This window comes from Dromiciops gliroides, chromosome 4 (assembly GCF_019393635.1).
Source record: "Dromiciops gliroides isolate mDroGli1 chromosome 4, mDroGli1.pri, whole genome shotgun sequence".
In the NCBI taxonomy this organism is placed as follows: domain Eukaryota; kingdom Metazoa; phylum Chordata; class Mammalia; order Microbiotheria; family Microbiotheriidae; genus Dromiciops; species Dromiciops gliroides.
The window spans coordinates 401,167,799-401,195,525 of record NC_057864.1 but is presented as its reverse complement, the minus strand read 5'-3'; the positions used below and the strand labels follow the sequence as shown (position 1 = coordinate 401,195,525).

The window sequence follows — 27,727 nt, the reverse complement described above, 5'->3', positions numbered from 1 at the left end:
TTTACAAATGAGGAAACTGAGGCAAACACGGGTAAGTGACTTGCCCAGGGTCACATAGCTACTGTGTCTGAAGAAAAATTTGAATTCAGGAAGATGAGACTTCCTGACTCCAGCACTCTCTATCTACTGTGCCACCTAGCTGTCCTAATTAACTCTAGGACAAACCAAAAATCAAACTTGAAACTGATAAATAAAAAGAAAGTCAGATTATATGAATTCAGACAACAGAAACCAGTTCTGTGACCAATTCATAGTTTTGTAGAGCTGAAGACCACTGGGTTGATCCCTACTCGTGCACTACAAAGATTTCTTAATTTCCATACAGTTAAACAGAGAGAAAAGAAAAGCCTGTCTAACAGTACAATTGTTTTCCTTTCAAAACTCTCAATAAAGTCATTCACATCTCATTTTAAAAAGGTCTTTTTTTTTCACTTAAGGAGAAACATACACATGCACAATTGAGAACACATGGGTTTCCTAGGTTCAGATCATCCAAGCAGTTTGCATTTTCCGAATTATGCATACTTTTATTCAATGGTTATGGAGTTATTTAAGGCAAAAATATGCAGTCAGTTTGAGCTGTGGATTTGGCATACACAAATGATAACAGTCCATGTTAACCTAGTATTTAAAAAAAAATTTTTTTAAATAAGAAACCCACACAAATAGACACAGACTATTAAAGATATCCCTGCTGAATAGTTTCTTTACAAAGCAGATATTGGATGTGGAGTTTTAAAGAAATGACTTTAAAACCCAGAATTAAAGCCAACTTAATAACAATCATTTAGACCCAGTGGAAGGGGACTGACTGATGCTATATAACTAAGGATATGTGAAAAGAAATGACTAATATTCTAAAATAAACTACTCAGACTTCTTTTTAAAAATGTTTTGCCATTGAAACCCAGTTATTACCCAAGATAAACCTTCCCCTTACACCCCGTATTTCTAGCCTACCACAAAGCTCACATATTCCAGATACAAATTAAGCAACTATATATTTCATTTCTGATTTTGCTAACATGGAAACAAATTTAAGATGCTGAGATGAAAAACAATATGGAATTATGCAAACGTATTATTCCTATTTTTAAAACCATGTGCCATACTTTCTTCTATCAAATAAAACAAATATTTAATAAAGTTCCCAATCACCTGCTTACTCTCTGCCTCTCCCCTGCAACAAAAAGAGATATAAAGAGATGACAGTATAGCCTAGTATTTCATCTTTCAGTATGAACCCATAGTATGTTCCTTGTAATACCCTAAATGGTGATAAATCTTCATCTTTTGATGGTATATTTGATTTTGGGGAAAAGCCAAAAACAATATGGAACAAAATATGTGACACCATTTAAGGTCAAAAGGAGGTGTTTCTAAAAATAAGCGAAATAGTGTAGTGTTTTGCTGCCCAAAATACAGCACCAAAGAAATGGATTTTGCTGTTGGCATAACCACACAATAATAGTTGGAATAAGGGTCAAGTGGGTCAAGCTAATGAGTTTGCCTCCTTTACTTACCTTTTATTCTGACTCAAATTCATTTGTACATAAAGCTAGAGAGGAGCTTGGAAATTTCTAACCCAAAATCAGAGTACTCAGTACTCTGAGTAAATCAGTACTCAGAGCTCAGACTTAGATACTGGACTTAAAAGAAAAGATTTATTTAGTCCAGAGGCACTCTGAATTTTGTTTGCTAGGTATGATGGTTTATAGCCTGTCTGTAGTTAAAGAACTATTAGCCCACCTTTATCAAGGAGAGATTTTCTATTCACTATATCCTAGCAGACTAGAATTAAGATAGATGGCAGATAGACCTGAATTGAAGTTCAGATGCTGGTAGCAGGGAACAAGGTTCAACAGCAACCATAATTCTAGTGGAGTAGACACTCAATGGAATGACATTTGAGGGAGGAGGCTTGGAAGGAGGACAGACATACGAGAGACAGAGAGAGAGACAGAGACAGAGAGACACAGAGACAGACACAGAGACAGAGAGACAGACACAGAGAGAGACACAGAGACAGAGAGAGACAGACAGAGACAGAGAGAGAAAGGGAGAGAAATAGGCAGAGAACAAAAACATAAAGACAACTAACAGTGGGCAGCAGCAGAGAAGTCACTCCACTTTGCATTGGCTGCCAGGCTTGGTTTCAATACCACAGAACACAGGGGCAACTAGGTGGCATAGTGGATAGAGAGCTGGGCCTGGAGTTGGGAAGACTCATCTTCCTGTGTTCAAATTTGGCCTCGATCACTTACTGTTACTAAGCCTGTTTGCTTCAGTTTCCTCATCTATAAAATGAACTGGGGAAGGAATGGCAAGCCACCCCAGCATCTCTGCCAAGAAAACCCCAAATGAGGTTACAAAGAGTCAAACGCAACTGAACAACAACCCAGGATAAGCTCGTCATTTCCAAACTCACCACCATACTGCTAATTTAAGTCCCGATTGATGCCACCTCCCTCAGCCTCCTCTCCCCTCTGATTGAAGGTCTATAGCCTTCCTTTATAGAGGATAGAAACTGGGCTCTCTTAGCTTAATCTGTTTTGCATCTGCTGCCCTGACTGTTTTCAACTTGACCAAAACAAGATACATTCACCCATCTACCTTGTGGTGTCCCATTCCCCCCACCCCTTCTCTTTTGCAAGTTATTTCTCCCTTTAGATTGTAAGCTTTTTGAGGCCAGGGATTATTTCTTTTTATCAATGTTATTAATATATTGATTTTTATTATTAATTATTCACCTGGCACATAGTAGTGCTTAAAAATGTCTATTGTTTGGGGGTAGCCAGGTGGCGCAGTGGATAAAGCACTGGCCCTGGATTCAGGAGTACCTGAGTTCAAATCCGGCCTCAGACACTTGATACTTACTAGCTGTGTGACCCTGGGAAAGTCACTTAATCCCCATTGCCTTGCAAAAAACAAAACAAAACAAAACAAAAGTCTATTGTTTGAATTGCAGGGAATTGGATTTAAGTGAGGAAGGGCTATGCAAAGTCACCAGAAGATATTTTGAAAGTAGTTCCAAAATATTTTTTAATAAATTCAAGAAAACTGGAGTCTGTTTTCCAAGGTGACAACTTTAATGATAATGCTTATTTGGATATATAAATTCTGGTGGTTTGTTTAAAAAAAAATTCTCTATAGTTATTCCCCGTATAGTGCTCAAATTCCATATTTTGTCCCAATTATTTTGAAGGCATACTTGGCTAAGCATGCTTTAGATGCTCCTAAGTTTTCATTTTTAAATCAAAGTAAGCTGAGACCTATCGTCTGTGTGAGAGACTTGAAAAATCTGCCTTCTTCTGATAATACTTCAGCAAATAAATATATTCTATGCTGCTGCTGCCCTTTGGATTCCCTACAGACTTTGTTGCTATCACATGACTCCCTAGCCCTACCTGGAAAATCAGTTAACCCCTCCTGTTCCTATCCTTTTGTCATATTCCTCCCATATATTAATATTATATTAATGTATAATATTAAATGTATGTATATGTATTTATATATGTGTGTGTCTATATCTATCTGTCTATCTATCTATAGATAAAGTGTAAAAGGCACTGTCTTGGGCTTGTTGAATGCTTTCTCATTCAACTTCCTCACTACACTGCCTCCTGATGAGATTTGTGTTCTAGACACTCTGCTTGTCCCTCTGCATGCAGCCATGGTCAGTCAGTGACCAGATTTCACCTTTGGAAGTGAGAGTATTTGAATAACTGTTGGCAGAAAGGCACAAAGGGAAATGTTTCTCTCCATTTTAGTCCAAGACAACATGACAATTTATTAGTGTCAGAATGAAATTCCACTATTTTCGAGGTATAGAACTTGGAAAACATGCCTAAAACTTTCATGGGGAGGGATTGAATTTTTGCATTTCAAAACGTGGAGAGTATGCTTAACTTAGAGTCACAAGATGTTGTTCAATCAGGTCCAACTCTTTGTGACCTCATTTGGGGTTTACTTGGCAAAGATACTGGAGTGGTTTGCCATTTTCTTCTCCAGCTCATTTTGCAGATCAGGAAACTGAGACAAACAGGGGTAAGTGACTTGCCCAGGGTCACACAGCTAATAAGTGTCTGAGTCCAGATGTGGGATGAGGAAGAGGAGTCTTCTTGACTCCAGGTCTGGTGCTCTTTCCATTGTACCACCTAGTTCCCCCAATTGTCACAAGATCTGAGTTCAAATTTAAACTCTGCTGTTTATCAACTGTGTTACATTGAACAAATTACTTATTCTTCTTTGCCCTCAGTTTCCTCATTTGTAAAGTGAGGATGCTGGATTGGATGACCTCTCAGCTCCCTTCCAGCTCTATTATACAATGACTTTATAAATCAGAGAAAAGTCAAAAGTTGAACATCAATTGTTCAAAATGTATAGAAAATGGCTAGCTACTTCAATGAGTTCATTTTTCTAAATGAAAAGTGGAGTATGTTTATAGCTGCTCAATACCACTATAATTTCATGGGTAGTCTAAAAAAACACCATTCCTTCCTTTTTAACCCACTGACCTTAATTGATAGTAATTATTTAGTTCACATTTGGAAAACTAAGTTTGAAAATATAAATAAAATAATTGCATTAGCTTCAGTTTCTATTTAAATGTATAGCATGTTACTCCTAAACATAAAAGATTTGTCATCTAATGTTTGTGACATTAGTGTGATAGATAATTGACAATGCAACCCTTACTTTTTTTCATTGTGTGACCAGTATTGTCATACCTTGTATTTGGTTTGAGGTTCTCAATAGGTAAATGAGTAACCCCTGAAGTCTGGGTAGACCACTTGTTTCTGATGAAGTCTTCATAAGATGCACTGTAAACCAAGTAACCTTTGAATGGAAAGAAGGAAAAATACAATCAACCATGATGACCTTAATCATATTCTCAGGCTTTATTAAGTGAAGCCAATGGGACAAGATCCCATGCCAGCCATGAGGATGGTGGAGCCAGGCAGCAGTTTTGTTTTGTTTTCTTTTTGAGATAGTGGTTCTCTAGCAAAATGATATTTGTATGAGGCTTGCATGGCCCAATTCAGTCTCTGGAGTCAGAAGCCGTGTGCAAATCATTCCCATATATATGTTTGATTTTTTAAAAATAAGTTTTGATTGATGTCTTGTTTCCTACATCATCACTGTTATTCCCAGTATCCTTCCCATATCACAAAGAATGTTTTTCAAAGAGGAAAATAAATCAGCACAACTGAATGAAACATTGAAAAATTCTGAAAATGTGTATTGTGTATTATCTGCGAACCTCCCAACATCCGCAAAAGGGTGGGCTGGGGGTGTCTTCTCAACTCTCTTCATTCAATTCATGCTTGATCTTTATCATTTTCTTACATTCCCTTTTTTTGCGGGGCAATGAGGGTTAAGTGACTTGCCCAGGGTCACACAGCTAGTAAGTATCAAATGTCTGAGGCCAGATTTGAACTCAGGTTCAGATGTGAATCCAGGGTCAGTGCTTTATCCACTGCACCACCTAGCTGCCCTACATTCACTTTTTTTTTTTTTTTTTAGTGAGGCAATTGGGGTTAAGTGACTTGCCCAGGGTCACACAGCTAATAAGTGTCAAGTGTCTGAGGCCGGATTTGAACTCAGGTCCTCCTGAATCCAGGGCCAGTGCTCTATCCATTGTGCCACCTAGCTGCCCCCCTACATTCACTTTTGAGTGTTTGCAGTGGTTCTTTCCATTTACATTGTTGTAGTTATTGTGTATGTTTTGCTCTTCTTACTTTACTCTGCATTAGTTCATATAGATCTTCTAAGGTCACATAGCTGGAACTTGAACCCAGAGACATGCTCTTTTCCCTATATCTCATATATACTCTTTACACTTTGTTAGCGGCTTCTCTGCTTCAGCCCAGACATCATTCATAAGGTCTTTTCCAATTCTAGATCCATGATCTTAAATGCCAATAGCAAAAACATTAGAGATGGTTTTAGATTGGCAGATACCATAGTATCCTGCCTTATTATCCTGACCTACAGCTTTCTGGGCTCAAGTCAGTCCAGGGTGAAATGTCTAGTGCCCAGGCATATAAATCCATGAATTTATTTGGAAATAAAAGACAAAGTTCATGTATCAGGGACCTCAAAACATATGTGCCAGCAAACGTTAAAAAATACAAATTGGGAACCATATCATGGCTCTTTGTATTAGACTTTCACATGATTGATGAGTGACTACTACACTACAAATAGACGGAGAAGAAAAGCTCAACCCATTAAAGAAATAAGAATAACAATAATAATAACTGGCATTTATTCAGTGCTTTAAAATTTATAAAGCATTTTACATACAATATTCTCATTGAGCCTCATAAGGCTTCTCCTGAGGAAGGTGCAATGGGCATTATTAGCCCCATTTTACTGTAAAGAAACCATCTCTGAGTTACCCAGATAGAAAGGGGAAGAATCGGGACTCAAACCCAGATCTCCCTGACTCCAAGACCAGTATTCTGTCTACACTTTTAGACACATAAGGACTATTCTTTGACTTAAGATTGCACTTGTTCTCTCTAAGGAGATCCCAGAGTATTGATGGCTTGCCCACCTAAGGGCCTCTAACAAGGTGTACAGAGTATATATTATGATGTAGGGGGTTCGAATGCTAGCCATGCGACCTCAGGCAATTGTCTTTACTTCTCTTTCTTTCTTTCTTTTTTTTTTTTTTTGGTGGGGCAATGAGGGTTAAGTGACTTGCCCAGGGTCACACAGCTAGTAAGTGTCAAGCCTTTGAGGCCGGATTTGAACTCAGGTCCTCCTGAATCCAGGGCTGGTGCTTTATCCACTGCGCCACCTAGCTGCCAAATCTCTTTACTTCTCATACCTTGATTTTCTCATTTGTAAAATGAGGGCATTTAACTAAATGGCCTCTAAAGGTTCTTTCCATCTCTATCATTCTATGACTCTGATCGCAGTCTACAGGACTTGAGATCGTTTCCTTTTTTTAATCACCGACTCACTCTACCTTACTTGCTAACAAATTCCAAGAGAAATCCCAGTTAGCCTTGGGGCTTTCTCAACCATCATGGTTCTATCTTTGGCAATGATTAAGATACATCATGTTATAATGGATGGGAAAAACCCATTGGAGTGGAATCAGAAGGGCTATTGTTGACTTCTGTCTCTGCTAATTATTAACTGCATGAACTTCATTAGTCAATTAACCTCTCTGGGCCTCAGTTTCTTTACCTGTAAAATGTAATGGGCTGGACTACGTTATTTTGGGGGTCTTTTACAGCTTTAAGTCCTATAATCTCAGGATTTTTGTGACCTGTGTTTAGTTACCAGCTTGGTCCATTTTAGACATGAGGAACCTGTGGTCCACAGAGCTAAAAGGTCATGCCCCAAGTCACACAGTGAGTGACTATGCCAGGGTTCAAAATCAAGTTTCATGTGTTATGCTTTTTATATCATCAGAAAATCACAGACCCTTAGAGCTGAAAGGGAGGCCAACTAGGAGATTATGTGCCTTAGTAAGAATTATTTCTAGGATATTCTCCAACAAGTAGTTCACACAACCTTCGTTGGAAGACCCTAGAGTCAGGCAGAACCCATCACAGAGCCCACCCCCCCATTGGATAATTGTTATTTTCCTTACAAGGATGCTAAATTTGTCTTTCTGCAACTTGCACTCATTGCTCTAAGTTCCACCCTCTGAGGCCAAGTAAAACAATTCTAATCCTTACTGCATATCTTCAAATATTTGAAGACAGCTATCATGTCTTCCCCACATTTCCAAGCCTTCTTTTCTCCAGCCCATACATATAACCCTGTGGGATTTAGACTCCTTATGCTGACTCAGCAGTCCTTAGAAAGATTGACTTTTTTTCCCACAGATCACCAGTGATATTCCGTGGGTAAGTGTATAAACCCTGGAATGTAATTATTATATTGGATCCTCCTGGAAATTTTGTTTTCTTTTTTGAGAGCTAAAATTAGAACTTAAATAGCTAATTTAAATTGTTTAAATATGAGAAGTTTTACCAATAGCACTAAATACTTAGGAAAAGTTATCATTTCAAACTTCACTTGTCTCCTTTTCTCCATCACATACCCACATACTAAGAAAGAATAAGTTGTCCAGTAAGGAGGTATGCAGAAGAAGGGATGCACAAGCATCACTCCTCTTCTCAAAGAATTTATGTGGTAGATAGAGCACCGGCCCTGGATTCAGGAGGACCTGAGTTCAAATCTGGCTTCAGACACTTGACACTTACTAGCTGTGTGACCCTGGGCAAGTCACTTAACTCCAATTGCCTCACCAAAACAAAAAGACAAACAAACAAATAAACAAAAGAGACCCTCAAAAATAAATAAATAAAGCTATAAAGAACTTATATGATACCTCTTTTATGAGACAAATGTAGCCCTAATGCCTAAGCCAGCTACAGATAAAGCAAAGACAGAGCATCGTAGGCTAAATCCCTAATGGATATTAATCAACATTTTAAAATTAAGTCCTAGCAATAGTTTTTGTGAGTCAATTTATGTTCAGATTACATTTTGGCCAAGATTTCATGAGCCAAAGAGAGAAACCTATAGAGCTGCCAAGAAGCTCAGGGTCCTGAAGCATTTGTTCAAAACAAGCAGTTGTAATAAGAGAAACTAAGAAAACTCCATACTGGCCCTCAAATGACTTAGGTATTAGACTGAGAGCTTTCTGGTGTTCCATTCCTATTACACAAGCCTTCTGCCTTCCTGTCCTCCTTCATTCATTCAGAATCCATTCCTGAGTACAGAGCACTGGTCTAGACACCAAACAAGTTTCATTCAACCCACCTGTAACCACATCACCCTGAGTGGATTTGTCCCAGTCCACAATTACAAAGGAATGACATCCTTCCACAGCCACCACTGTGATGTTTCGGGGAGCATGTTGAGGAGGTAAGTCATTCTTTGTCAGGTCATTGGGAATGATTTCATCCAAACTTTCCACTTGGAAGTGGTCCAGAGCTTCCGTCAAAGAACATGGAGCCAGTGGATCTTTGTTTAGATAGGTCACATAAGGAGCTGGAATTAAAAAAAAAAAAAAGATACACAATCAGTTGACTGAAGGCTTTTCTCTGATATAAACACAGGGGAGGCAGAATGCAAAGTGGATCAAATTCTGGCCCTGGAATGAAGAATATCTTCATTCTAGCAACTCTCTAAGATTATGAGGTGATGAGATGAGCGGATCTATATCAATAAATGAAGCTTCTTACCAATGCTCCCTGCACTTATGATATCCCAGATATGGTCATCAAAAAGCAAAATAAAAATCCACCCAGATAGTGCCACACTGTTCCTGATCGATGTTCCATCTAGCCTGGTTGTTGCTATTGTTCATCCTTTGTTCTTGAACAGGACCAATGACATCACCATAGTGATGTCTTGACTTGTGCATGAATTGGATTTCAGTGAGACAGAGAAGGGCAAAGTCGTTAGCCTCACTCTCTCCTCCAGCATCATCAAAGTCCAGTGGCAAGACAAAAGTCAAGATGACTGGTGATGGTCAGAATGTCAGAGGCAATGCCCATTCAGTCACTAAGAGCTGGTTAAGAATTGAGATAAAAGATGCCCTAATTTACCATAGCAAAAATATCACTCTGGGAGGGGAAGACCCTCAAACTTTCTGGCCAGAACAGAATATTCCCTTCCTGAAGTTTCTTGTTGCCAGTAATTAAACTCAAAAGTTAAGGATGGATCTTACATGTTGCTATTTATGCTTAATAACCTATTATGGATCAGTCACTGATCAATTTATTTAAAATTTTCATGATAATTTATCATTACCACAAAAGACTGATGCAGCTTCTACCAAACCTGACAGATCTTTCTCAAAGATTTCTAAAGCATTTGAATAGTGTTTTGCTTAATCATCTGGGCAGACATAGTCATTTCAGTATTTCAAAAAAAAATGCAGGACTAGATCAAAATAATTTTACCATTTCTCACAGAGTTGGTTCTGTCCCTCTGCATTTGAATAAGAAATGAGTCAAACGCTGTCACTTATTTATCCATTGTTTTCCCTGCCAACTTCATTCCTTAAAATGCCTTGGAGGGCAGAAGAGGCAGCATTGTATAGTGGAAAGAATGCTCCCTTTATTAATCAGATGACGGCTAGAAATCTCACCTTTGTCACTCGCTACCTGTGTGACTTTGGACAAGTCTCCCTGAGTCTCAGTTTCCTCATCTGTAAAATGAGGGGGTTGGATTAGGTGGCCACTGAGGTCCCTTTCTGCTGTAGATCTAGAATCCAATGGATTTGCAATTACATGAATTGCTACTTAATTTCTTTCATCTCTTTGGAACTGGATTCCCTCTCTCAGTGCAAGTTTTCTGTACTGAATGGCATTCATACTTTCCCTGACTCCATTCGTAATTATTTTCTATTGTCCAGTTTTTGGAACAAACACAATTCATAAATCCAATCAGGGACATTCTTGGAGTTAATTCTACCTTGAAAACATCCAGGCAACAGTCTTTTAGTAGTTAAGGACTTCAGTGAGTCAGATAATAGTGCTCAGTGGATTTCAATTTTTGTTGTGAAAGTTTAGGGAGAAAAGGAAGTTACTTCTTTTTTTTTTAATAAATCTTGTGAGGCTGGAGCAATAATGAGAAAAATATTACGATTCTGCCTCAGGAACGTTAAGTCAAATTAAGATTCTCGCTATTCAAGGAAGTGTGGTTTTGATCTGTAGTAACAGAGTCTTGGATGGCCAGAGCTGTCCTCAGCTTACCACAGAACACTGGTTTTGGAAAGAGAAAAGCATGATCGTAGCTAAGCTGTTCACTTCTCTCTTTAGTGATATATGAACTAAAATAAAGTAGTTATTTAGAAATTAGCTCATTAAAGGAGATTTGAGCCATGATGACTGATAGCAACAAATCACATTCTCATAGGAAGTGTAACTTCCTATTTTAAGAATTGGGGTTTTTTTTCCTCTCTAAAAAGAGGTGGAGAATTAACAAGGAATAACATAATATGGTGGAAAGCGCTATGGCTCTGAAGTCATTAGACGAGTCTGGTGATGCTTATCACCGGTGTAACTTTGAGCAGGTGACAGTCTCCTCAGAGTGCCACTGGGGTGGCTTCTAGTTTTAAATTGATGATCCTATGAATTTATAAACTCAAAGATTTTGCACTGCTATACTCAATAACTACTACTGACTCCAGCAAATGGCAGTAAATGTAGCAAATGGTAGCAAAAGAAAAAAAAGAAAAGAAAAGAAAAAGAAAGAAAACCAAGGTAGCCATGTGACACATGGATAGATTGCTGAACTTTTGGAGTCACAAAGACCCGAGTTCAAATCCTGCCTCAAACACTTGCTGACATGACCTTGGACAACTTGTTGTGGTTGTTCATTCGGTTCAGTTGTGTCTGACTCTTCATGATCTCATTTGGGGTTTTCTTATTAGCAAAGATACTGGACTGGTTTGCCATTTCCTTCTCTAATTCATTTGACAGATGAGGAAACTGAGGCAAACAAAGTTAAGTGATTTACACAGGGTCACATGGCTAGTAAGTAAGTGTCTGAGGCCAGATTTGAACTTAGGAAAGAGGAGTTTTCCTGATTCCAGGCCCAGCTCTCTATCCATTGGGCTACCCAGATGCCCTGGATTTCTTCTTTGTAAAATAAGGAGAATAATAGCATTTACCTCACAGTGTTGTTATGAGGATTGAACACGCTAACATGTAAAGTGTTTTGCAAATCTTAAAACACTATCTAAACGCTATTATTACAAATGTTAAACTATTCAATCTTTTAGAACATATTTCTAAAACAATATTTAGACAACTCAGTGAAAAATGTCATTTTTTGGAAATGTTTGTCTAATTCAATTTTGTTATATAAGAACTCTTAGAGTTGCTATTTTAGATCTGCAATCTTAAGCGGGGGGTGGGAATTAGGTTTGGTTTAAAAAGCCAATCATTTCTAAACTGCATTTTCTTCTCCTCTCACTTGTTCTCAGACTCTAGAGCAAAAGAGTTCATGGGCACCTGAGCAGAAATGAGTCACTTATTACAGCTGGAAAATGTTTGTCTGGGAAAACTCCCCATTAAAGTGCACAGCTGTAGCTAGGACAAGAAAGCAGGGTTATGGTTGGGACTCAAGGAACTAAACAGTGTAGCTTTTAAAAAAAGCCATGTGACCATATGTATCCTATTAAGGAAAGCAGATTTACCAACAAATCGCTTCTTTCCAGCCAGATCAAATTCTTCCTCTGGAAAAGAACTGATTGACCCCTCCGGAGAGATGACCTTTGGTACAGCTATTGTAGTAGTTGAGAACTTGGTAGTGGTTGGAGACAATGTGGTCTCAAATTCATAATCTGAAAAAGATAGGAAGGTTTTGTAATAGGGAATTTGCCTGAAAAGGATTCTATATGTGCAGCCTGGTAAACTGGGGCCAGTTCAATTTTTAAAATTCTACTTCCAAACAATTTCTCTTCATCCAAAAGGTACCGAAAATATGAAATGAATGAAATCAGTCATTCTTTACTACTTGTTCAAATGTAGTTTTCTCCTCAACCTTTCTCTAAAATACTCTCACTCTCTACTTAATTTCTTCCCGTCCCTCACCCTTAACAATTACCACCAAAAGCAGCAAACCCATCTATCTGTATTACACAGAAACAGAGGAGGGGCTGAGATTTCAGAGTAGCAGAGTGTTAAAGCAGGAACATACCTTCAAGATCATATAATATTATAGATGAAGAAACTGGAGCCCAGAGAAGTGGTGTGACTTGCCTAAAGTCACACAGCTTGCTAGCCAAAACCGGAACTGAGATCCCTGAGCCCCCAGTTCGATGCTCTTCTAGTTCATTTCAGTAAACATGACTCCCTTTTGCAGACCATGAAGCACCACAATGGAACCTATGATTGCATTCTTTATGTGGTTTGCAGTCCTTTAAAAGGCTAGGGGGAGTTGCAGTTTGTTGCTATTTAAAGATGACATCATGCTTAATTATCTCAGCTGCATGAGGACAGTTAAAAAGATACTTAATTTTTTCATTGTTGCTAAAATATCTTTCTTCTGTTTGAACCAATGCACGTGTGTTTTTATTAGTCCAGTTGAGCCTGAAACAGCTGGGATTGGAGCCACTACATGAAATTTGATCACAACTAGGGTAAAAAAAGGGGGAGATAGCACTCCTGTAGCATTTCGTGTTTTGAGCCAAGTCGATACAATAGTTAATCAATGGGTATCTGAGGGGTAAAGGAAGCTATAGGGGCTTCCTTGAGGAGGACACCCTTTTTGGACAGTGGTAAAGGCCAAAGGACATACATCCTGCTATAGCTACAAGTTTATTTTAGGCACTGCTTAAACTTTTAAGTCTACTTCTAATAAATAGAACCCTCCTAACTTGCAAAGATAGGAACTCCTAATTATATGCCCTATGTTAATAATATGATCCTGGCATTGAAGATCAATAATATCTACAGCAGAAAAAAAATGATGAAAAACAAGGAGAGGAAGAAAAAGAAAAATGATAAAAAAGGACTGTATGATTCAAAAAAGTTAACTACACAAAGCATTTCTCCAAAACGGGGAGAAGGGAGGCAGAAAGACAAAGATATGTGTGAAATCACAAATGGAAGGTGAAAAGTTATCGCCGCTGCCTAATTTCAAAAGGTCCTTTGATCAGACTTCACTTCATTCATATAAAATCTTCAATGTGTTATTACCTTCATCATACACAACATAAGCTTCTTCTGTGGGTATCTCTGTATCGGTCTCCAACCCAGAGAAATTATCTGTTGGAAGCAAAAGAAAAGAGTAGCCAAATGCCGATATTTATTCCTTCCATTTAGTTCTTCTCTCTCCCTTCAGAATTACATCTCAGCACACAAGAATTCCTTCACAATAATGACAATGGGACTAAATTCACATTGTTGCAGAGAAAGGCTAAGGGTTCTTTCAGACACTACATTTGAAAAGAGAGCAATATTACAAGTATAGGTTCTCAAGTTCTCCATTTTGCTACTAGCCCATCTTTTAAACCAAGAAGATTTTATTTCAATCTCTACCTGGACTCAAGGGAAAGGTTCCCACTCCTTCCCTTCTGATTCTCCAATGGAGCTACACCATACTTGGCCTCTCCTAGTGAGCGCGTTTCAAGCATTGTCAGAGCTGTTCCCGACCCCTCCCCACCCCTGCCTCTTTGTGGTAGCAGACAAAAGTTCCTCCTGTTGGCCAATTATTAGGGTATGAAAGTGTAAGCTTTGGGGGTCTGAGTGGGAAGAAAGGGACATCAGTGGATGAAAGAGGAGGCTGTATGGCAAAGCTGCCCAAAATGTGTGCTTCTCTGCCCTATTCTTCTTCCCCCACCAATATGGATGGCTCTATGGTTCTAGAAATGCTTTCTTTCTAGGTAGCAGGACTGGATTCCCTGACCTTCCCATCCCTTTAATCATTGCTCAGATCAATAGGGGCATTCATTTCTAAACTCCCTCTTGTTCCTCATAGTTTCCCCATTCTTTTATCCTCCCACTTCTCTCTAGGCACCCCCCCCACCCAAGTATTTGGTTTTATATATACAAAACTCTAAAGTAGTTCATGAGTTTCAGAAATAATTTGCCCAAACTCACAAACCTTTCCTAAATATAGTTTGTATTTAAATGAGTCTATTATCACAACATCATTTTAACATAAGTAGATTTAAAGGGTCAACTCTTATTAATCTTGGCTGACCATAAGCCCCAAGAGAGCTATTTACTTGAATTATGATTGTGACACCTACAAATCTCAATGACCAAGATTACATTTGGACTCAACATACCTTTATAAAGAAAACTAGAGAACCAAGACAATTAGCAAATAATATATAGATGTGAAATGGATGATTATAAAAGTTTATCACTTCATCCAAAAGCATAGGCAAAGCCTTTAAAAGCCATTTCAGTTTTGTTTCAGTTGCCATATCAAACCTTGAACAAACTATTGTTACTTCCAAAAAATTCCTAGAGAATTACTTGACTCTCTTCTTGTTAATGAATAGTTCACTGCAGTTAAGTAGTTCAACATTGATGGTGCATTTCTTTAAGTTAGTCATTTGTTCTTTGGGATATCTGCCATCATCGTTATCCTGTTTTTATGGAAAGGAAAACTGAGGTATGGCGCAATCAAGCTGACTTATGATTCCAAGCAGGAATCATAGACACAAGAATCCTGACTTTAAGGAACGTTGTTTAGACACCAGACTGAGACTCACACCCTTGGTTTCTGCTACAATTCTACCACTACTCTATTAGATTAAAGTAGAGAGTGAGCCAACAGACATGTAGATGGTTCCCATTTTCTTACATTCTGTGAGTCATAAGACTCATACAGAACCAATGGTGTACAAAGGAAAAATAACAGATTTCTAGGTTTTAGGATGAGGAGCATACTACTCCTAAGTTGCCAGTGTGTACATGCTACCTGAATGGACTTGTGGATAGAAGGCTGGTGTATTCTAATGCATTAATCCTAGAAAGAAAATATAAATGACACAAACATTTCTTACTGTTTTCATTTTTAGAACATTACTAAAGATGACTTACACCAAATTTCTCATACCTAACGATGATAACCTGATTTTTTTAAAAGCCTGGATTGACTAGAACTAATGTAATATTGATATCCAAATAAACCCTGGTTATACAGTAAGAATCTCCAGTTTAAAATGTGGAACAACTAGAAGAAGTTTAATTGTGGAAATCTTTGACCACCATCTGGCAGTACCCATGAGTGTGCCACAACTGCTATTGAGCTAAGATAGTCATCCTCTAAACATCTTGATGTGTCCCGCTAGTGCAGAAAAGTAAGAACACTAAATCATTCACCCTCTGCACAGGATGGTCCCTTCATGTAAATATCAAAAACAATTTTTCTTCAGGCCAAGAGAACATGTTCCCAAGATGGTTCATATCTGATAGCTTCGAGTTCCACTATGCCAGGAACATAGGTGTTTTGGTGGGGTTTATATGGCTGGCTTTTTCTTCTTTTCCCATAGTTAATTGTAGGGTACAGAAATTCTGTTTCCTCTCAGCATGTGGCCGTATTTCTTCCATTGGCTTAATATGCTCAGTCATGTCAAATGTGTAAAATATTGCTATTTTTATATCCTAAAGTAAACAGGAAGGAAGGGAGAAAGCCCATATGATTCCCTTTGTGGTTTCCTGGTATCCAATGTGATTCCTCTGAGTGATGACAATATTCAGATGTGATCATTTGACCAGCACAGTTCTTTTATTTTGCTTTTCAAACAGTGGCGTACCATCACAGGAGGCATAACCTTTAAAATCCATGAGTCATTAGGAAATCACCCTGCAGAATATTGAAAAGACTTTCCTTCAGAACTAATGGAGTCTGGAATGACTTTTCTGGAACAGTATCATCTTGACCCCATGAGAAAAGAATCACTAGGGGCAGCTAGGTGGCACAGTGGATGGAGCACCGGCCTTGGATATATAAAGATAATGGCTATGTAGATATATTCAAAGTCACAACAATATGTTAATGCTAGACTCGTTTCATGAAAAATATTATTTTCAGCTTATGTTGGAAGAGAAGAAAGAAATAAATCAGTGAATCAAAAATACGTGAAACTCATGTGGTCATTCTGTTCCACCAAAGTCCTTTTCCAAGATCACAGTGTCAAGGGGACTCTAAGTTCTCTCAGTCTATCCCAGCAGAAAGCAAGCTCTGGTGTATAGGTTCATCACTAGAAGGTTGGTGACCACCATGTAATGTATTTTGACAACAGAAATTCATGAAAGGCACTATTAAAATATAGAAGCATTATAATCTTGTTAGTAGAAGGAATCCCCACACTGAAGCCATCAATGACTCATGGATCTTTTAAAACAGGAGAGAAGCAGCTGGCTCAGATCAATCAAAATCTTCCTGTAGTTACTTTGCTGAAAGGCTAGTTAAGGGTCAGGGAGTTTTCAAGAATAATAGGTGCTTTAGATTTCCAAAGGTCTGCTGAAAGTCATAGCATCTCCAAGCAAACATATCACAATTAAATACACTGAAGCGTAGGATCCTGAAAATGAAAGAACAGATTGTATTACTTTTTTAACTGATGGAGAGACTCAAAATAAGTCAATGACACTGACTGAACACCTTCCCTTGACCCAATGATAGGGTCTGCTACTGCTAGGCCTAAACCTCAAGGAGATCAAAGACGGAGAAAAAGGACTCATGTATAAAAATATATTTATAGCAGCTCTTTTCATAGTAGCAAAGAACTGGAAATTAGGGGACTACCAATCATTTGGCCAATGGCTGAACAAATTTTGGCAAATGAATGTAATAAAATACTACTATACTGTGAGAATAATAGACTGTTTCAGAGACCTGAGTGAATTGGTGATGAGTGAAGTGAGCAGAATCAGGAGAACAAGGACAATATTAACAACATTGTAAAGACAAACAAATCTGAAAGACCTCAGAACACTAATCAATGCAATGACCAACCAAAATTCCAAAGGACCAATGATGAAAAAATGCTACATTTATTTTATAGATATGCACATATATGTGTGAATGCTTGTGTGCATAAGCATGTGTATATGGATACAGATATAATTATAGATATATAGATTCTCCTTCCCCCCTAAGGAACCAAGCTGTCTTCAGTGTGGGCATTTTTCCCACCAATTCACATTGCAACCACTTTTATGCTTTAATAGGCTACTTTGTAACTTGTTTTTGCCAGAAAAATTCATCATCTGGGGGCCAAACTTCTGGTAAGGAATTTCTTTGATCTTAGCTAGGCTGGCCCTCACACACACACACCAAAGCCTGATGCTGGGTCTGTGTCTCAAGCCTTTTTAACTAAATAGGATCTTCCAGACTTTATAGTCTGCTGTAACCCTATGAAGTGGGATGTTAGGAAGTTCAAATGAGATAGTGTCAGAAAAACACTTTGTAAACTTGAAAGCACTTTGAAAATGTCTATTATTATTATTGTCTCATGATCATTTTTCAGTGATGGTATTATTGTCATTGCTCTTGAACTTGATGATTAGGAAGACCTGAATTCAAAGACTGTGTCGAATACTTATTAGCTTTGTGATCCTGAGACAATTATCTAACCTCTGTCAGCCTTAGGTTCCCAATATGCATAATTAAGATGATAATAGCACCCAGCCCACAGGGTTGTTATGAAGCTTCTCTGAGAGGCCCTACAAAGGTGTAGGAAATAGCCACTAAGGGAACTGGGAAAGGTGTATTTTGAGTTGGGGCTTGAAGAAAGCCCACAAATTCTAGGAGGTAGAGGTGAAAAAGAAGTGCGTTCTAGGTAGGAGGCAGCCAGTGTAAACTTACAGAGGTGGAAAGTGTTGTGTTTGAGGAATAGCATAGAGGCCAGTATGGCTGGATTGTAGACTGAATAGAGGAAAGTAAAAAAGACTGGTATGGTAGGAAGGGGCCAGGGTGTGAAGAGCTTTAAAAGGCAAACACGGATGTTTACTGAGTACAGGGGGTGACATGGTCAGAAATAGACTTAAGTAAAATCATTCTTACAATTTTGGAAGGAAAGTGTTGAGATAAGGATGCTTGTTCAAAGGCTATTGCAATATTCCAAGTAAAAGCCTGGTCTAGGGTAATGGCTGTGTGAATGAGAGAGGCACACATATGAGAGATGTTGAAATGATGAGATTTGGCAAATGATTAGAGACACAGAGGGAGTGGATGAGAGTGAGGAATCAAGGATGTTAGCTAAGTTTGTGAACCTGTGTAACTGGGAGGAAAATAATAGGGATGTTTGGAAGAGGGGTGGGCCTAGGGGGAAAGATGACAACAGCAAAGCCCTACACGTGAGTTTTAAAAAATACTACTTTACAAATACAGGATGTGGAAAGTGTATCTGGAAAAGAGCTTATGTGAAAAAGAACTGGAAATTTTAGTGGACCACAAACTCAATATGAATCAACAATGTGATGTAATGTAATGTAAGGTAGTAGCCCTCCAAAAACACAACCCTACCGGATCTTAGATTGCATTGAGAGGCTCAGTGTGCAGAATGTCCTTTAGTAACCTGCCCTGGTCAGACCCTATATCTGGACTTGTGTGTTCAGTTCTGGGTCCTACATTTTAAGAAAAATATTTGTAAAGTAAAAAAAAAAATGCTTCCATAGGAAAGTGATCAGCATGTTTAGGGGACTGGAGCACGTAAGAGAATCAGTTGAAGCTACTAAGCATGTCTAACCTGCAATAAAGGAGACTGGAGAGATAGGGGTATTATAGCTGACTTTTGATGATCTGAAGAGATAGCCATGTGGACAATTGACTGGACTCTTACTGGTTGGCCCAAGAGTCCAGAACTAAGAACACAGAGTGGAAATTAAAGGCAGATTTTGGCTTAGTGTAAGAAAATAAACTTGCCCACAATTAAAATGCTTCCTGGAAGGGTTCTGTATTTCCAGAGAATTTCAAGTGGAAACTCAATAGCCTCTTATCTAGTGTAAAGCCAAAGATTCCTAGTCATTCACACATGGCCTCCAAGATCCCTTTTTCCTCGGGTTCTTTGATTCTGTGACCTTGATTCATAGTATCCACTTTCATTACAAGCATTCCACTTAATCACTCAGAGAAGCACTAAGTAAATAAGAAGGAATGAGGACAGTGACTGGTCCTGTGATCTTGCAGATGTATAGGCAGCCCTGGTGAGTAACTTACTCTACAGATGTACAGTAGTCCTGAAAGGGTTAAGTGATTTGCCCAAGGTCACACTGCCAGTATATGTCAATGCCGTAAGGCCAACTCTCTATCTACTCCACCACTACCTGTGTGTGAGAAGATCACACTAAAATGCCCTGCATAGAGAGGATCAAAGATTTAGAGCTGGGGGCAGGGAGGGGGGCGCTCCTCAAAGCTCATTCAATTCAACCCTATGATTTTACAGATGAGGAGAATGAGGACCTAAGAGGTTAATGAACGTACCCAAGGTCATCATACGGAGTGAGTAGCAGAGCTGGAATTTGAATCCACGCCTTCTAACTCTAAATCCAATTGTCTTTCCATTGTACCATCATGTGAAAAATCAGGCAAATGTCAAAACCTCCTTACCCTTTTTAGATAGCATTTGCTGTTCAGTTGTTTTTTCAGCCATGTCTGCCCCTTTGGGACCCCATTTGGGATTTTCTTGGCAAAGATCCCAGAGCGATTTGCCATTTCCTTCTCCAGCTCATTTTACAGATGAGAAAACAGAAGCAAACAGGGCTAAGTGACTTGTCCAGGCTAGTAAGTGCCTGATGCCAGATTTGAACTCAGGTTTTCCTGACTCCAGGCTCATTGCTCTATCAACTGCAACACCTACCTCCCCTCTTACATAGCATTTATTATCCAACAACGATTAGTGCTGATGTTACTTTGTCCTTTTAAATCATAGCACTGAATGTGAACATGCAGAATGTGAACATGAATGAGTGATTGAATAAAATAATATTTTGTATAAAGAATTCAAAAGTAAACTTTGCTTTATACTCACCATGAACATGAAAGGCATGTTTTCTTTAGGATGATCCTCTTTTCCCAGAAGACATCTATAATTTTTTTTCATTTTGTTTTCTCATGGCTCCTTAGGAGAAGTTCTCAGACTTGTCAAATTTTCCCTCTGATTTGGAGCTTTCCTCCAGGCAGACCTGGCTTCCGCGGTTCCCATTTTGGTTATAGATTTTTTGTGGGTGCACCTATCACTGATCATGGCTGCTGGGCAAACACTTTGACAGGTTGATCGGTAAAAAATTTCAAGCTTCACTGGTTAAATATGGATTCATAGCAAAGATGCCTCATTTCAATGGGAAGCTGGGAAACTGAGTCTGTCATTTTCATAACTCAAAACCAGAATGGCCTCTTCTTTGGGCATTGCAATCTACCCAAGAGAACAAACTATAAAAGGATGTGGTGTAGTATCCCAGCTCCCCTGTTGACTGACGGAAAATGTTTGGCTTCTATTCTCCTAGTGGAATAGGCAAAGGAGCAGCAGAAACAGGAGTTTAATGGGTGGCATATGCATACAAGGAATATCTCAATCCTGGTAGTTCTCATACTCATGAGAAATCTGGTAATATCTAGTCAGGGGTTCTTAATCTGTGGTCTGTGACCTTGTCTTTTTAAAAAATATTTTGATAATTTTATTTAAAAATATTTTCTCTTATAATCCTATGTATTTTATTTTATAAACTTAAAAACATTCTAAAAAGGGGTCCAAGGGTTTCACTACACTGCCAGTGGGTTCCATGACACACAAAAAGTTAAGAACCCCTGATTTAACTGAACATCTCTGCACATTTCAGGTTTCAGTTTTTTAGTTAACAAATGATAGCCTGTCGCTAAATCATTACCAATATTCTCTAGAATTTGTAAGATATTCTGATTCTATTTTGATAAGTACAAAGAAAAATAAATGTACGGTATTTTCTATATGATACATCTCATCTGAAATGCAATCGTCAATTATAGAGAATCAGAGCAATATAAAAGAGGCTCACCTTCTTCGGGGTAGCATTCAGGCATGCCATCTGCTCCCATTATTAAGTTACCATAATCATCGTGCTGTTCAAGGGTGCCTGGGGGACAGGTTGGGACTGGAATGGTTGGCTCAGGAGTTGTTGGCTCAGGGGTGGTGGTGGTGGTGGTGGCAGGAGTGGTGGTGGTGGTAGCAGGAGTGGTAGTGGTGGTAGCAGTGGTGGTTGTAGTTGTCGTAGTTGTAGTGGGACGAGTTGTTGTTGTAGTTGTTGGTGTTTTAGTTGTTTTGATAACTTCCAAACCCATCAATGGCTTCCCTCCAAGGCTTAACACAGGCCTATCCTGGGCACTAGCCAAAGGCTTGCCATGCCGTCCCTGACCAAATAATGGGAGTCCATCAGGGCTCACCACTGGAGTCCCTCCCATATCTAGAAACAACAACGAAGACATCATGACATGATTATGGGTATACACTGCAGATTTAGTCTCTCTTTTTAAAAAATTTATATAATAAAACAAGCATTTCCCTAACATGAAAAGATGATTGCACATGAAACTATAAATCTATTATGTACAACTTGCGATTCCTTTAAAATATGATAAATATATAAAATAAATACATAATATTATATAAAACAGTTTTCATGTAATTTTTTTTCATCCCTCCCCTCCCCTGCCCTAGAGATGGCTACTAGTAGACAAAAGTAGGGATGTGTAGGTGTTTATATATGTATATATGTGTGTGTATATACACATATATGTATGTAAAATTATTTTATACATCTATTTATCAGTTCTTATAGGTTAAGCTGAGGTATAAAATCATAGATGCAAAACTATTTAGGAGGACAATTTTTGGACTCTCAGAAACACAATCAGCTTTTGGTAGCTTCTGAGTTTAAGCTATCATGAGGGAGTGGTCTAGCCCAAGGATTCTGTGGATAGATTTCAAGGGGTCTTTGAACTTGGATGAGAAACAAACAAATAAATCTATCTGTCTATCTATCATCTATCTGTCTGTTGATCTATATAAAAGTATGCAAAATATATATAATATATAAAATACATAGATAGAGATATATCTTAAACTCCACTAGCCTCTAACTGAATTGGACATTTCATTCAATTTAAAAACATTCTGAGAAAAGGGTCCATAGGCCTCACAAGCCTTCCAAAGGGTTCCATGACATACACAAAAAGTTAAGAACTCCTGGTCTATCTAAACTTGAAAGACCATTTCTGATAAGGATACATCATCATGGTTTACAACATGGCTTCTTAAACATTTTCCATTCACAACTTCTTTTTGCCCAAGAAATTTTTACACAACCCCAGATATATAGGTATATTAAATATGTATACATAACCTTTTACTGTTGCCAAATTTTTCATGACCCCCACATTTAATTTTTTTTTTTTTAGTGAGGCAATTGGGGTTAAGTGACTTGCCCAGGGTCACACAGCTAGCAAGTGTTAAGTGTCTGAGGCCGGATTTGAACTCAGGTACTCCTGACTCCAGGGCCAGTGCTCTATCCACTGCGCCATCTAGCTGCCCCTCCCACATTTAATTATGCAACCCCATATGGGGTCACAACCCACAGTTTAAGAAGCTTTGATTTATAATATGTAATTAAAAGAGGCAACATGGTATAATGGATTGAAGGCCAGTCTTAGATTCTGGAAAACTTGGGTTCAGGTCTCATTTTGACACATACAGTATTGACTATGTGACCTTGAATGTATTAGTTGACTCCTCATTGCCCCTGGCAAATATCCAGGAATAGCAGTTGTAGAACAGTTGCTGACATGAATTAGTAGAGAAGATTTACTTAAAGGAAGTAAGGTCCAAATGGGAAGTGAGTGGCAGGGTGGGGGTGGGGGGTAAGGATTGGGTAATTACAAAACAATGGATGATATGATAATCATATCATATTCAGAGCTTTCAACATTTCAAAAAAATACTTTTCTCAGTTGAAATTCTTCCAAATGTTCACTTGCCTTTCATTGTCATGAATCAAGGGATATATAACCCTTCAAAAGGAGGATTTTAGTCCATATCATATTTTGGAAAATGTGTTATTTCTCAAGGACATACTTATATTCTTTTTAACTTACAGACCAGATATTAATTATACCCTAGTGACTATTCTTTTTTCCAGGTTTCACTGACTTAATAAGTAGCCCTTATGAAAACTCTTGATCTTTCCACCTAGCTGCCCCCAAAACCATTTTAAAAACATGCCTTTCATTGTCATGAGTCAAGGCAAAAATACTTATATTCTTTTCACCTTGGATATTGTTCTACAAGGACTTATATCAAGGCTATAGGCAAAGACATGCCATTTTTAAAGGAAAACCATTCTAAAGTCTATTTCTATCACATGATTAGGAATATACACACACACACACAGAGTCCCAGTGTGAAAATTACGTCTAACAATTCCACAATCAAATCTGACCTACCCTTTAAGAACCTAGGATCTATACCGAGGTATCAGAAAGGACATCAACAGAGGTGTCCCCAGGACATAAAAGCACCCACTCTACAATTTGTGGTCCTATAGAATTGCATAAGGCACTGAGAGATGGGCTTGCCCAGGTTTGTATAGGTAATATGGTTAATAGTATGTGTCAAAATCAGAATTTGAACTCAGATCTTCCTGATATCAAGGCAAACTCTTTATTACATCAGGCTGATGGAACAGAGATACGACACTTCTTGGTTACCCTTATCTCTGCCCTCAACTAGGATAGTCTCTTACCGAACAATATATTTAGTGGAGATTGTTTTAAAATGGGTCTTTCAAAGGGTCCACTTACCCACAATTGTCCGACCATCACCTCCTAGTTTAACCCGAAGAGGATTTCCTTGAGAGTCCTGGAGGTATCTTCCTTCTGAATTTAATACCAACCCCCGATCAAGATCCACAACCTGTTAGCCAACAAAGTGAAAAGAAAGAAAGTGTTGGTCCTGCTTCAGTTTTCATTCATTGATCCAAGAGATTTATGTAGGAGGCTCTCATGAAAGAAAGATCAAATGTAAACAAGCAAGAATCTTCCTGTCTCTGGTATTCATGATTTTTTTTTAAATTAGGGGAAATATAGTCATCTTTTACATTTTGCATTTTTAACTTTAAATTGAAGTAAAAGATATTCCCTATCATAGTTTGCAATTTAATTGTGTATCTGCATATTTGTGCATACATTTCTGAAAATACTTGTAATGATGACTAAAAAATAATTTACCCATATATTTCCATTACCTGAATGACTATAAGCATTTTATAGCCTAATATTTTTAATATAAGGAGCAAAAAGTACCAAGATTACAATGCTAATCATTTATTTGTCACTAAGCCCCATTTTCCTTTTGCAAAACATTTTCACAATTATGTAATCTTCAGGATTCTTCAATGCTTTAGATATCTTTAATTCTGTTAGTACAGTTGCTTACTCCCCTGATCCAGATGTCAGCACCTTTTATAACTTAATTTTAAATGATCTTCAAGAATTTCTGTGGCCAACTCCTCCCCTCCCATCACCTTGTGGTCAAACTGGCAACTGGCATTTCCAAACTAAGCTAATTTGGTTCTCAAATAATAGATATTTGGTTCCATATAGGACCTGACATAACAATCTTTAAGAATCTAGAGTCAGTTGAGAACTATCTTTACATTTCACGGAAAATTAAAAAAAAAAAAAAAGAATCTAGAGTCTATGATGGGGAAAAGAATGTCAGTAGAGGGGTATCCAGAATAGATCATGAAGTAGTCATTATACTAATAATCATATTTCTTTTATATATCTAGAAGTCAGGGCAATGAGAATTTCATTCTTTGATATACTTATGAAAATAAATATTTCTTTGTTAAGCCAGGATATACATTCTTCTTTTCTGCCAAAAATAATAGAGGCAGTCAATTTTAACTGAGTAGGTACCCTGAATTCCAATGCTTTAAAAAGCATTGTTAATACTAAAATATCAGTGGTCATAACAAAAGGAACATAAACAATGTGTCACTTGATGCCCTACAATATCACATATACACAGATTCCCACATTCTAACACTCCAAACATGAAAAAAAAAAATCACTCTTTGTACAAACAAGATTAAAATTCCCTTCAATGAATAGAATTATGCTTGGCCTTATCAATTAATCAATAAACAAGTAATCATTGAGAATCCACAATTGTTATAAAGGTATTGTGTTTGTTGCTGGATTGATAATTCAATTAAGATTCACTTATATTAATTCTGTTTTGGAATACACCCTCTTTTCAAATATAAATAGCTTGTATATAAGTGCAAGATTTTATGTGGGGGTATATTTAATCTACTCAGTTTCTATGAATTTTCAAGAGTTCATATCTTAGAAATTACAAGATGTATTTGTATATTACCTTTACACTTCTAAAAATACTTATTTTCTTAGGCTGGGGATTTTATCATTTACTTTTCCTAATTCCTGGTCCTTTGAGCCTTTGAGAGATAATAAAACTCCTGACCCTGACATTCAATGCCTTCTATAATCTTGCTTCAATAAAACTATCTAACCTTCTCTCTTATTGCTCTCCTTCACATACCTTACCTTATGGCCAAACTAGTCTATTCTCCATCAACTATTCTCATTATTTACACTCCTATTCCCATACCTTTGTTCATTTTTTGGATATAGAATCCTCCCCCTTGGAAGGAATAAATCCTTCCCCTTCATCTCCTTCTGTTGAACATGATGCCTCTTCTAAGAAGTCTTCCATCACTACAAATAAAAGTGAATTCTCCTCACTTTCTCATAAAGAAATTTCTCATGGAGCTTTGTTTGGCTCTTCTTTGATATTGTCACATTCTATCCTGTATAATACTAATTTGTAAACTACTTATAAAATATCCCCATTATAATATAAGCTCCTTAATGGAAGAGACTATATAATTTTCATCTTTGTATTATAGACAGCTTGCACAAAGTTAGGGAATAAAGACTATTCCTGTGATTAGGAAATTCCTGGCAGGAAAGGTTCCTTCTACCAAACCAAGTCACCACCTTCTCTACAAAAGAAAGTCTTAGAGAGTTGCTTAGAGCATGGAAAAATTATATGATGGATATATAAGTCATACAGCTAGGTGGGACTTGAACCCAAGTCTTCTTGGCTTTGAAGCCATCTTTCTATCCACCACACTATATTGCTTCTCCTATTGGATCTATAACTGAAGGTTGTTATTTTTTAATGAGGTGTTCTTTTTTCAAAATTGTAGCTTATCATAGTCCTAACCCAGTTAAATCAAGTGTTCTTTTTTCAAAATTGTAGCTTATCATAGTCCTATGAAAGCAATTCTGGTTTAAACATCAAGCAATCAATAGTATACATCATTTATTCTAGCCATAGAGTCATTATTAGGAAAGCCAAAAGGAGATTTAATGAAAAGTGCTCATTAGTCTTGGCTATAGCTAAGAACAAGGAAGATCATTGTATCTATTTTTCCACAGAACTACCATTTCTTTTCCTTCAATAGCATCAAAACATCTTGTATGTGTAAAGAAGTTTACCCTACCCACTTTGTTCCTTGAGGGCCATTGATAATTCTCTGTCCACTTAGTTGTCCATTACTACCCGGAAGTACTTTCCCATCTACATTTGGTCTGCCATTATTACCTATGCAGTACAAGAGAATAACAGAACTGAATAAAGTCAATAGGTCAAGAAAGTTTGTTTTATACCAAAGTTTTAAAGAAATACTTCACAACGTATAAGAAAGACAACCAGGGTTTGAAACCACTGGTTGAGGTATCAGGTTGCAAAAGGACTTAAGCTGTGACTTGTACGTTTTCATCTAAACCTTGGATGGGTTTAAGAGTATTAAGAGCACAATAATGGCTTGGTTATTCTACAATCGCTGGAGAAGCAGGTGTTGTACCTAAATGAATTTTCCACACCATAACCATTTTTTGAATAAAACTTAATAAACATATTGCATGTTTCTTTTTTTACTGTAATAGAGTTTAGTAAGCATATGCATATTTTAACCTTTTCATAATAAGATTTTCATTGTGAATTATTGTAGTATGTTATAATAGTCAAGCCTCATGTAGTAAATATAGTATCGTATCATATAACATATATCATAATATAGTATAGTATAGCATATAGAAATTACAGGGAAAATATGGGAGGCGATGAAATTATAAATGGCTCCCATGTCACTTAGCTTTGAAAGCTATTCTGTCCCTCCCTTTTCCTGTGGCTTCTCCTAGACAACAGTTTACA

General features: G+C 37.7%; 1 protein-coding gene across 1 annotated transcript in view; it reads right to left on the bottom strand.

Annotated features, from left to right (window-relative positions):
• FNDC1 (fibronectin type III domain containing 1) overlaps positions 1-27,727 on the bottom strand; it is a 128,518-nt gene that overhangs the window by 13,173 nt on the left and 87,618 nt on the right. Inside the window, exons 12-18 of the mRNA XM_044004883.1 lie at positions 27,015-27,115; positions 24,283-24,394; positions 21,486-21,890; positions 13,689-13,757; positions 12,185-12,331; positions 8,794-9,024; positions 4,731-4,839 (exon numbers count right to left, since the gene is read on the bottom strand). Of these exons, the coding sequence (XP_043860818.1) occupies positions 4,731-4,839; positions 8,794-9,024; positions 12,185-12,331; positions 13,689-13,757; positions 21,486-21,890; positions 24,283-24,394; positions 27,015-27,115 (1,174 nt within the window). The remainder of the gene's footprint in view (positions 1-4,730; positions 4,840-8,793; positions 9,025-12,184; positions 12,332-13,688; positions 13,758-21,485; positions 21,891-24,282; positions 24,395-27,014; positions 27,116-27,727) is intronic.